Here is a 13335-nt window from a genome sequence, read left to right on the forward strand (position 1 = left end):
GTCAAATAAACAAACAAGCTGGATATTTTAAATAATTATATGTTACTAAAGGGTATTTGCAAACTATAAGCAAAATAAGAGTGGGCAGAGACTTAAATACTTGTACAGACAATCATAAAGGTACAGAGAACCTGAGAACAGATTTCTGCAGGAATTTGGAATTAGGATTTTATTGTTGCCCTGTCATTGTGCCTGTAGTAAATGGCAATTATCAGTCCTATAAAGCTTGAGGTCATGAATAGGGATTTTTTTCAGAACCATCCACACGATGCAAAATACATGCAGTCACTTTTTTAGAATGTCTTTTTTATATATATGTTAGATATTTATACATCCAAGAACTTGGATTAGTATAAATATAAATACACATAGATGGTAAATTCAAATGCCACAAATGGTATTCATGCAGGAAAAATCCAGTAAAACCTTGGGATGTCAAAATCCTTGGTATAAATTGACAAAAGTAACATGGATGCCAGCTGAAACTAAATATCCATAGACTGTACCAACTTTGTAGTGAAAAGAAAAGGTGGTAGCTAAGTGAAGTTTTCAAAAATATGTCTCTTCTTCAAAAGCTAGTATAAAAAAGATAATTTATTTACTACCTTACTCTTTACTGAATTAAATTTAGGCTGCTCCAAAAAAGGGCAAAGAGAACTTAGAGATCAGAAAAGAAAAATCAGAACGTATTCCACAATTTGCTTTGAAATTAGAAAAGTCAGCATATCATATTTCAAAAAGAGAAGAGCATTAGCTTATTAACTTATTTTGAATTGTGGTGGGGGTGGTTTTTGTGTTGGTTTGTTTGCATGATACGAAACTTATCCTGATCAGTCAAGACAGACAGAGTGTTGGAGAACTGACAAAGGGTACCGATATAAGGCAAGTCTTTGGAAAATAAGCAGGAACAATAGAGCAAGGTACTTTGTAAAATAAGTCAGTAAATGCTAAGGAAAAGAGCTATTTAGACTTACTGGCTAATGCTGATACAAGTGGATGAGTTGACATACTTTCTGTAAACATGCCTCCATCTACTACAAAGAAGTAAATGGTCATATGACTAGCAGTGAAATTTGAAATAAGTTTTCATTGAATTCTTTCAGAAGAGGCTCTTGAAGAGACTACTTTGTTCAAAAAGAGAAGAATTCTCTCGCAAAGTAAAAGCTTTCTAGAAAACAGAACAGAGACAGCAAAGAAACAGTTTTTACAGCTCTGGGAAGCTGCCACAAGCACCTCAGCAGTAAAACTACCAATGAAATTCAGTGTGGATAACTACAATATAATCAATCATGGAAAACTATACAGCCAGCCTACAGAGGAATGGGGCACATAATATTTTAGGTACTGTTGAGAAAGGAATTCACAGGCTATGTCAATATTGGATTCAAAGCAGATCATAAGAGAGATTTAGTGCTCAACTGTGTTTAAAAGTGAGCACACTCCTTACACAGTCAAGCCCACACCAATTTGGATTCTCCTGGGAAGGGTGGAAGAATCACCATTCTCAGCACACTGCCTGTTGCCAGCCCATTATCAAGTAACTCTCGGGATCTGTATGCAGGGTGAAATGAGTCACTTCGTCTCAGTGTCAGGAAATGGTTGTCACCTATGCTGGCAAGGCCATCAAAAAAAAAAAAAAAAGCAGTTTTGCTTTTTCCACCTCACTTTTGTCTGTTCACCCCCATTCTTCTGGCACAAGCATTGCTGTGGCCACACCATAAATCTTGAAAATAGATCTGCCTCAAAACCAGCCACTTCTGCAGGATTAATTTTTAATCCTGACCATTTCTCTATTTTGATCCACTATACATCTACACAGTGAGCTGGGCCAGTACAAATGAGGAGACAAAAGGATAGAAATAAGCAGCAGAGGGAAGGTCTGCTTCTTCCAGTGGCAATGCTAGCTGTGCAGCTACAGGAATTAGGTAGGCTCATAAACCATGTAATGCTATACTAACCCTTCCTCTCTTTATCCCCACTGAACCAGAGGCACTGATCCCCTGCTGCTTTTGATTCAGGAGAGGCATCGCTATGACCAGTGGTGAGCATGCTCACAGAGCTAGGCTTGCAGGAGAGCATCCACTTTTTGTTTGGATGAAGGTTTGGTTACTCATCCTGGGGACAGAGGAACACCAATGGCAGCTGAAGGGAAGTAGAAAGGCTGTCCTTTTCATCACTGCTATTATCTTTAGCATTTTTTAAATAATCAGATATCAAAATAAGAGAAAATATGTATTATCTGCAAAAAAATGCAATAACTAACAGAGAAATTACTTGCATATTACCCTCTGTGGAAGAAGGGTAAGGAAGAATTTGACTTTGTTGACACTGCCAAGATGGCTCAACAGCATCCTACAAGTGCCACTCAATAAAAGTAGAAAAGAGGAAGTCTAAAAATAGAAAGACAGACACTGTCACATGAATTTTTATCAAACTGTGAAATTCATTATCAGTGTTGGGAACACCAGCAAGATAAAATGGGTTAAAAAGGGATCAGACAGTGAAACAGAAAGCAGAACAGCCAATAGCTATTAAACACAGCCACAGAAATACTAACTGGCAGAAGGTGGGAAGTATATGTCTGTGAGTAGGTCACTCTATGCAGGTTGATTTCCTCCCCTATTCTTTTTCCAAGCATTTGCTACCAATCAATATCACCAACAGTAACTTTAAATGGCAGCTCTTATGCCAGGTATATATTAAAATTAGTTCATAACATTTTCCATTTTAGACTTTGCTTGAGAGCATTTGAAAATGCAGAAGCTTTTTTTCTCCTTCTTCTTTAAAGCAGAATAAGTTAGAAAAATCAAAGGCAAAAGACTGAAGGGTTACAAATAAGTGTTTTCATGACAAGGATCCTGGACCTACAGCTCCGAAAATGAAGACTTTTTCCATTATACATTAATTTCTTAGTTGGTGTGACAGAGAACACCTGTAGCTGCATGCAGAAAAAACTTCCTTGTTGATGTGACTGAACCCACAAAGAAATCTTTGTTTTCCCAATGAAGATGATATTCCTTCTCTCCTTTATTCTTGGTATTGCACCCTTTGCCTCCATCTGAGACTTGGGTTGACAGTGACTAAAGATTCTCCACTGATGAGATGAAAAACTTGTCCCTCTTTCTGAGGGAAAGTAGCTGTGCTCTAGACCCACTCTGTCACCACCATCAAATGAATAATCTCTAAGTGCTGCTGCTGACAAGGCAGATGAAGAATGTTATTTCTAAATCAAGAAGGATGTTCCCAAATACAATAAATACTGCAGAAACTGCCAGATAAGAATTTTTGTGTAGTAACGTGCAGGGCCTGCCTGGCAATTTAAATGACAGTCATTAACTTTTGAAGAGTTATAATGTAAATGAATGATTTAAGGACAGTCTGGGATAAAGTCCTTCCCAAGGCTGCAGTCTGTGAAGGCTCAGGCTGTTCATGAGATCTCACATGGATTCCCTCTTCCGTTTCAGAGCCCTGTCTTGTGCACTGCATTGTTCTGGCACGATGGGCTGGAATTGCATCTTTTAGCCATGAATCCTGTACAAGCCTGAGGATTTAGAGAAAGAACTGCCCTTGCATCTTTCCTCAGCTTAGTACAGGGTAAGACCATTGACATCACATTTGTTCTGGAAAAGCACAACTGGGTCATAAAAAGAGTAGTTTCCTGTTGGGTCACAGTTTTAGTGCAACCATGGCCTCAGCATGTGGTACACTTCTGTGTGCACGCTGTATTGTTTCTGTGTCTGCACCAAATTGTAATAACTGTGAAGAAAATAGCTTGCAATTAAGCAACCAGGGAGACAGCAGATGGATGCAGACAGATGGGAACAAGGCAGGAAGCGAGGAGCCACCATTGGTCAGAATGAGAAGCAATAGTCACAGTACACTATCAGCATAGTGTCAGTGATAGTTACTGGTGAGTTTTAAGGGCATATTGGAAGGCAAGAAAGAAAATTATGTTATAGATGCTCCTGACACTCCTTTGCAAGGGTATGGGAAAGAACAGGACAAAGGTGTTTCTTTGAGAAGGTGACAGGCTGCATGTGGCAGCTGGCATTGTGTCCACTGGTGCATGTGAAGAGAAGTGTGTGTCTTACCTGTCTACCCAAAACCAGTAATGTGATGAAGAATATGAACAAGGAAATTGAGCCCATTGTCTTCAGGTCCTTCAGTATTCCTGGCCTATAAAATAAAAACATAAGTAAAGCAGGCTGCTCAAAAGTTAAACCAATATTACTTCAAGCACAAAAATAAGACCACAATTTATATGCACTACTTTCTGGTACATAAACTAAGAACATTTAAATATTATACAGTATATTATTTGATAAAATATCATTATTTATATTATGTGGATTTAATTACCCCTACAATACTCTCTGCAAATGTGCCTACATTTTGAAGTCCAATAATAAGATGAGGATTTAGGAAAAATAATGTCCTTTTTTACTTGTAAATGGAGAGCATTTGTGGCTTATTCTATACAAGTAGAATAAAAATAGATTTTTAATGCAATAACGCTATTTCCATTGTGGAGAGCTCGACCATATCCAATGAATATGCATAAAAAGAAACTAAAGCACCTATCTCCCAAGATACCTTTTCTCCTGAGGAGGCACAAAACTAGATCTTGTAAAGAGTTTATTAAAAACTCTGCTTTGGCAAAAGTCACTAAAGGCAATGGAAAACAGTTCACACTAGAATTCTCCTACTCATGCCACTGAAACAAGAATGTTGATAAGAGATTTAGGAAGGAAAATACCAACAGATGCAGAGCTTGACTGACAAAATCAAAGCTGCCAGAAGCACAAGCTCAATCTAACCTGTTCCCTGGTTCTCCATACCATCACACACATACTCTTTCCATTAATAATATGGAAACAAATATTTAGGTTTGTTCATTTAATCTTTAGATTTAAGTGCAAAGAAAACAAACATTTTTTTCCCCAAAATTTCAAATTAGATCCTTTTCCATGATGTTACAGCACAGGAAAAAAATATATGGAAACTTCAATCTGAATACCCAGATTTTCTGGTGTATGGCATATGCCAGACACTTGGCCTACACAGAAGAAAATCGCCTCTTTCTCTTGAAAATAAGGTAGAAATTACAGCTGTCCAAATATTATTTTACACAGCAATAACAAGAACTGGAGTCATAATTTTGTTCTTACATATTATCAGCTGTAACAAAGATTTCAGCAGCCTCACTAAAAACTTAAGATACAAATGCACAGGTACAGCAAAATTAAATAAAAAATATACATACTGTTGGTCTACTAATTTGTTCAATCACTAAGACTTTATTTGTAAGCATTTCAGACGATGTAATAGTTCTGGGGAAGCTGATTTTCTTCAGCTTGTAGCAAATATGCCCTAAAAGCCTTAATTATGTGCAGCCTGAGGCCTTAACAAACTTGGTGATGACTTCTTTTAATGTCCTTTGTGACAAAAATTCAAATTAAACCATACTCTATTTCCTATAGCGTGTGATTTAAATGCCTTGTCCAGACTTCTTTTATTCTAATGCTCTGAGGTGTGACATGAAATCAAACATTTGCTGCAGCATGACAATGATTTTACATTGTGACTCAGATTACATAGCCAAGCACGTGTGTTCCATGACTAAGAGCTACCATGGGTAGTATTGAACTTCAGAAAGACTGGAGTTAGCCACCTACCTTCTAAGAGGTGCCATTGCATACATAAATTTGCTGTAGTCATCCAGCATGGGCCCATGAGTGTGCAGAAGGATAACATTGTAGCCCACCAATGCAATCAACATTATTACCATTTTCAACTCATAATTTATCCTCAGGAAAACAGAACAGGAAATGAGCCCTAATATGCAGCTGTATATAAAATACTGGCAAAGAGAAATCAAATGGAAAATATTTAGAATTTGGCTTTTGAGTAGGAAATCATGCATAATAAAATGCTCAGGCTACTTTAAAAAACAAATCATTGACTGACCACTGAAGTGTGCAATCTATCACAATCTGGGACACTATGGTTTATAGACAGCCAATAAAAATAAATTTATGCTCCCTAATTTTCACCCTTTGACACTTTTGATTTACTCATCCACATTTGTGGGATACCACTGCTGGTGTTGAAATCTAATGTAGGAGTCTGTTGTCAGCAGAGTGACATAAGATTTACTCCTGTTCCACTGTAAAATTTTCATTCATGCTTGAGTCCCAGGATTACCCTGAATGTCTTGCTAGCATTTGGGTCAAGGTAAAAATGTCTAAAGGCCTGAAGCAATAATTTCATTGCCTATATTTGCAGCTGTTATAAACTGATGCAATACACAGTTATGAATCTCACAGATATGCAATTTTATAAACAACCAGGATAGGAAAAATACAAAGCTATTAACAGGGCCTATGCATAATATAAATATAAAAAATACTTCTCTCAAATCCTGTGGAGTAAGAACCATATAAAAACACATTCAATTGCTAAAAAAAAAAGCATTTTCTTTCCTATGTCATATATATCAACAAAAATACGTACAGTTGAAGTTAAATTTCTGGAAAAATATTTTCTTCTAATATTTCCTGGCAATTGATTACAGCATCAAAATTAATGCTAAAACAGCAATCATCTCTAGAATCATTATCTTAGTCTTAAATATGCAACCCCTTTGCCAGAAATGCTTCCTGAAAATTACAGTCCTGCACCTTGCAAGGAAGTTTCTTTTCTGAAACTACAAAGCATTCTATTTCTAGCCATGCTATTTTCGGACTACTGTTGACTTGTTGATGGCAGCACTTTTGACAGAACCTGAATCACTGTATACTAATTTTGGAGGATCACTAAGAAGGATAATTTTCACAGCACCCATCAGACAGAATATATCTGCCATCTCAATCTTGGCTGCTACTGTAAAAAATGGCTGAAAGATCTGGTTGAAATAAGAAATAGATAGAACTGTTCAGAATCATGAAAAAAATAAAACTTCTCTGTTAGCTGCATTTCAGAGGAGGTCACCCTCCAAATTCATGGTTACATAAAAATAGCAGCATTCCTTTTTTGAGTCAATATGGCATTCTAGTGTTGAAATCAGTTTTCCAAAAAGTAACAAGGAGAGGCAATCTTGAACTCATAACTAAATACTGTTTGACAAAGACCCAGAAATTTTCAAGTGGAACAGTCTCTGACAGTGTTTCATACAAATACATAGAATAGATTGAAAATTTCAGACAAGGGTGGATGAATTAGAGAAGAGTGGCACAGCCACACATTTCAGAATGCAGACCTTGCATTGCAGTGCAGTGTTTCAGTTAGCAACAAGCAGATCTGGAGAGTCTGGCAATCCACAGAGCAGTGAAGCTGAGCAGGTGCAGGCCCCTGCTCTGCTTAGTGCATCCCCCAGCCCCAGGACAACCTCAGCCAGCTCAGCCAGCTTGTCACAACCCAGGAGCCTGCAGGCAGCTCCCACCTGCTACCAACATGATGCCTTGGCTTTATCCATAGTGCAACAGCAAGTTCTCATGGAGGCCCTTTTATCTGACAGCTGAAGCAGTGAATGGAAATGTTCCCTTTTAAGAAAATACTCCAACAGCTCAAAAGAGGAAAATCCTGGGTAACCTCTCCACAGACAGAATCTGCACCTCATGCTGTATAAATCAAGATTCTCAGCATCTAAAGGGGCACAAGCCCATATATTCTCTTTTTTCTTTCTTGTGCTAGCTAATAAAGGTATTTTAACCAATGCCTTACAGAATCTGATTGTCTTTCTTACTGAGATCACAGGTCTGGTGTGTTGCACCAGGGTAGGACACACAGGATCCAGCACAACCCATTTGGTCTCTTCTATTAACATTTAAGACCTGCAGTTCTGTGGGTATCAAGATCTTCACTGAAGTAAGAAGGAATTCTACTCCCATATGTCTATAGAGAAAAAATTACTTGAGGACAAAGTAATTTTGTAAAAAAATTTCCTAGTCAAATAAAATCTATTCCAAAACTGCATCTTTTTGATGCCAGTATTATAACTTCTATTTATTTAACATGTGGAGGTGGCAGCACTAATACAGGACTGTATTTTGTCCCAGGAGCAGATATACATGTCAACTTCTATTACACAGAACCTACAGAAGCATCGTAGCTAAACTAAACTAAACTAAACACAAAAATGTTGCTATAATTTACTGAGGAATCTTTGCTAAGTCTTTTTAAAAAGTAAGCTAAACTAATCAAAAAAGTTATTTTGGGGGGTAGAGAAGGAGGCAAATAAATTGCTTTGCTTCAAAATGAACTTAAATCAATTGGGGCTAAAGTAATTTCCAAAGCTCTTATGCACTCATTTTAGATGACATAGTCAATAGATGTCAGGTTTACTATCATAAATCACACAAAGTTTATTGACATGAGCAAAGCTTAAAACTAATACACAGATTCAAAATAACAAATTTTTAATTTAAGGAAACAAACATTTGTCAGCTTAAGTATTCAGTATCTTATAGAGTGAAAAGAGAGAAATTTTAATCCAAGATTAAAGAAAAAAAATTAAAAGGGATAACTCAAAAGGAATTTAAAGCTTTTTCCAGCTAAAATATTTGCAGCGTCTGGGGATGAAAACAAAGCTTATTTGAGAGATGTTTTAAAGTTTTAAAATTTTTAGCTAACTTTAATTTTTCATTTATTAATGTCACAAGTGAAATTTTAACATAATTTTTTAATGCCAATCTATCAAAGACAAATTTTCGTAGATGAAAGAATTTGTTTTAATACTTTAAAAGCTATAAATCCTGAAATCAGGACACACCATTTTGGTAATTATTTCACCATAGAGACAAAATAAACTTCCTTTTCCTCCTGCTGCCACCAGCTTATTCACCCAAACCCATATATTTTGACACAATATATGGCTTGACATTTTCAACTGCAGGTCTTTTGTAATACTTTAAGGAATCACTGCTCTTTAGGACACAGGTCCCACTTTTTTTGCAGCAATGTCCTTCCCCCTCCTCTTGCATGTGCCATTGTGCTTTTGTTCACACTGAGACATCCCCTTCAGATCAGTTCAGGTCTCTTAAGCAGTTTATATAGTGGCACATGAGAGTTCTATTCCCACCCCTCTCACACCAGCTTTGATGAAAATGGTGAATATTTTCAGGTCAGCCACCTGAAAATATTCCCACCATGGGAAACCTGCCTGCAGACTAATCTGGCTTTCAGTGCACAGTCTGTTTTGCAGATGCTGTGTGTTATCTTGATATCTTGTAATGTGTTAGCATGGGTGAATTAAGATTCCTTGTTATTACGCTGTTTCCTGCTTTTTTAATCTGACATTCATTAAAACTTCTATTTTCAGAAGTACTAATCTCATTTAACTTCCCACTTACTTCAAGTGCAGTTGCAGCTGACTTAAAAAAAAAATCAAGCTTTTACTGCAGTCTCAAAAATGGGTGGGTGTTTAACTTCAAGCAGATCTGGTAACAGTCAATTTAGTGTAATTGTTGTAAACAAACAAAGAAATGTGAAATGAACTTACCGGTAGGAAAAAACAGTTATTTTGTATACACCACCGTGTCTGATTACTTGAATTAGGAAAACTTGCATTTGATGAATTAAGAACTGAGGGAAAAGCTATCACAGCATTATCCAGGAAAAACTAGAAAAAAAAATCAACATATAATCCATTAGCAAGACAGCTGTTTAAGGTCAAAATAGAGAACAGAAATGGGGAAGCAGAGAAAGCTTTACATGTAACCATTTAACTTTAGTATTTCACATTTTTTGTATTTTAATTTGAAATAGGAAAAGGAAGATGACATACCATGATTACTTGTTCCTGCATTCTCAAACAAAAATAAGTGTGCTAACCTTCATCTGACACTTTCTACTTGAATAAAAGACAAAAGGCTCTTTGTTGTATTACTTTCATATATCAGAAGCTCACACACCCAAGAGACATTGAAGAAATAAACTCAATATTAATAATTCCTGGATTTACCTCAACTGAATGTCCTATTTAAAGAAAGGAAGAATCAAAGAAAGAATATGGAGTCATTACTGAAGGTGATACAATAACATCATAATGCTGACATTAATATCGGGACTGACGGAATTGAAACTGAAAAGTAGATCCAGTTATCTCTTGGGGCATCAAATTCAGCCAGTAATCACACAGGAAACCAACATCTTACAGACCCCCTTGATGCAGTGATCCAGTACTTTCTTAACAATTTAGATTTGGTGACTACATTTATTCCATTAGTTTGAATCTCAGTATTTAAGCTGTTTCTACATTTAATCACTATTCATGGCCAGTTTGCTTGTCTTTCTTCTTGTCATAATCTCATCCTTTAGTTTTCACATAGCTTCTTCCTCTCCCTAGTATTTAAAGTCCTAATATTTAGTGTAATCTCAGGCTTCATTGTGCTCATCAATCTATGTTTTTTCTTGTTTCTTCCCTGAAAACAAGCTCTTCATTCCCCCAGTTAGTCTGGTAGTCACCTTCACCACATATTTCTTTCAATTCAACCTTCTGGGTGACCAAAACTGCCAACACACTTCCCAGATTTTATCAGTGAGTCATGCAATAGCACTAATACAAATTCTGCAGAAAATATATTCTCATACATCCTAGAGTCACTGAATTTTTAGGGTTGGAAGGGACCTCTGGAGATCATCCAGTCCAACGCCCCTGCTGTGGCACAGTCACCTAGATCAGGTTACACATCAAAGTGTCCAGGTGGGTTTTGAATGACTCCAGAGAGGGAGAGTCCACAACCTCCCTGGGCAGCCTTCTCCTCCCTCAATGTAAAGTTCTTCTTCATGTTGAGGTGAAACTTGTTGTGTTTTAGTTTATGGCCATTGCTCCTCATCCTGTTGCTGGACACCACTGAAGAGAGCCTGGCACCATCCTCTTGACATCTGCCTTTGAGGTATTTATATGTATTGAATAAATTGAATATAAAAACTGAATTTGGATATCTAGAACAATGCTCCTTTGCTCACAGCTACAAAGCCTTAATAGCTCACTGTACCTCATGCAGCTGACGCTCAGCTTAACACATTCTGTATATTGATATCACCCCAGCTATTAACATCATGCTCAGCACATGTGAGGTACCCTTCCTTCATTGGGACTCACCTAGGAAAATGCAGTTCATACTTACCATGAGTTAAAAGCAGTCACATGGATGATTGTGATTCAGCTGAGTTGACATTAAACCCACCTAATTAATTAAATTCCTGAACTCATTGCCTATCCATATGATGAGCTTCCAACATGTATCAGAATTTCTCATCACTAATCTGTCAGACCAGCCATAATCTTGACCTTTTTACAACTAAATTTCATCCTAGTTCTTTTTATTTTCTCAAATCCATCCCTGACTTTTTCCTTTCTAAAATCCCAAGCCTTACTTCACAGACACTGACTGTCACCTCAATTTACTAGTTTCATAGTCCCTTTTATACATTAAATATGAAAATCCACATGTGGTTGACCAGAGTAGAGGTCCAGAGGTCACCTCCCTCTCACATGCTGTTCCCTGCAGGTAGTCTGAGTAACCCACCTCTAAATTTTTTCTCCATTTCTGTCTTTAAATACTGTTACAGAGGAAACCTGAACTGCTTCACTCGGAGCAATTAAATGTGGGTCAAAATGGCTTATTGATTTACTAATGTTAGATCTGGTCAGTCATTCAGTCATAGTTCTGGACGGACAGGTCTTGGAAACTTCCAAGGACGGAGACCCACAATCCCCCTTGGCAGCAGTCAGTGCTGTTCATGCACAGTGACTTCTTTTATCTTTCTGAAGACTACCCAACCTCCCATGTCACCACCTGTGCTGAGTGCCCTGTAATATGTTTTATGGCTCTGCAGAGAAGAGTCTGAAGCCATTCTCTCTCTTAACTCCCCTTCAAAAGAAGTCCAAGGTTGTGGGTTTGCAAAGGTTATCTATATGCCACCTACTACCAACACCAAGCTGGCACTCACCTGTGTTTATGCAGTTGCACTTTTGGATTCCCTTGCTTTGCCAACATAACTGTGTATGTGAAACTGCATATAATTAACCTGCCATCAGTGAACTACAAAGTCCGGATGAGTGTGGAATCCTCCGAATCTCTTCCCCTTGGGGAAATACCCCACACTGATACAGATGAGGATCAGTATCAGAAATAGAACAGATAAACCATGAAAACAGACCCTACAAAATGTTAATAAACACCTACAGATTTTGAAACATCCTTCTATAACTGATCCCAAAGAGTTCTAATGACGTGCACATGAAGAGAGTTACATTCACATCTGCCTCTTCCCACAGGATGTGCGGGTGAAATGCACACACTCCCCTTTTGGCAATGCAGGTTCCCCTGCTGGCACACGCTGCTGAAAGGAGATGCAGGTATCTATGTGCACCTGGGCAGCTCCCTGCAAGCTGTCAATGCACATGCTGGAGAGAGAGCCCTGCAGGTTTGTGTGCAGGGACAAACCTGAGCAGTAGTCCCTGCTTGTCCCAGCCTGTGCTGTTGCCTGCCCATTTGTGCAGGCAGCTCACAGTATCCGACAGGCAGGCTGCTCTTGCTGGCTGAAGCAGAGGTGTGATGCCAGAGAAGTGACTTATTACAGTGTCAAAATAGTTTTTTGACAGTCATCTGTTTCCACTCATAGCTCTCTGCCTCCTGTCACACATTTCCACATTGCCCAGAGAGGCTGTGGCATCTCCCTCACTGGAGATGTTCAAGAGCTAACTGGACACAATCCTGTGCCATGTGCTCTAGGATGACTCTGCTTGAGCAGGGAGGTTGGACCAGATGACCACTGTGGTCCTTTCCAACCTCATCCATTCTGTGATTCTGTTTCTTTTATTCTTATTTTCACACTATTTCCTTCTCTATTAAGGATTTTCTGAAATTGCTTGGTTACTTGTTAAGCCAGCTAATGCTCACCTGCCTCTTTTGACTGGAACAACTTTGGACAAAAAAACCCCCTTCAGACAGCTTTGAGGATTTATTCTCCCTCCCTGCCTCCAGCTATTTAATAACTTTTGTTAACAAGGGCATTTGCCAAGAGAACTACATCCCTCTAACAGTGCATATACTTTTTCTGTAGACATGAAATATTTAGTTTCAGAATCCCACTTTTTGCATGTCCCCAGAGCAAAGATTATATAATCTGAAGAACTCAAACACAATTATATTACAGAAAGACATCTGGCATGCATATTTATATATGTTAATTTAGAATAAAGCATTTTAATTTTGGTTTTGAACCTTGCACAAAGCAGTTCTGACCTATAAATGTTACCTGCATACACAGAACACTGTATGAAATATGGTATATCTATGCATATATTAATAACTATAAAAAGGAGAA

General features: G+C 37.9%; 1 protein-coding gene across 1 annotated transcript in view; it reads right to left on the minus strand.

Moving 5' to 3' along the window:
- ADCY2 (adenylate cyclase 2) overlaps positions 1–13335 on the minus strand; it is a 206834-nt gene that overhangs the window by 15325 nt on the left and 178174 nt on the right. The window contains exons 17-19 of the mRNA XM_036400040.2: positions 9500–9619; positions 5676–5860; positions 4092–4176 (exon numbers count right to left, since the gene is read on the minus strand). Coding sequence (XP_036255933.1) covers positions 4092–4176; positions 5676–5860; positions 9500–9619 — 390 coding nt within the window. The remainder of the gene's footprint in view (positions 1–4091; positions 4177–5675; positions 5861–9499; positions 9620–13335) is intronic.

This window comes from Molothrus ater, chromosome 1 (genome assembly GCF_012460135.2).
Source record: "Molothrus ater isolate BHLD 08-10-18 breed brown headed cowbird chromosome 1, BPBGC_Mater_1.1, whole genome shotgun sequence".
NCBI lineage: Eukaryota > Metazoa > Chordata > Aves > Passeriformes > Icteridae > Molothrus > Molothrus ater.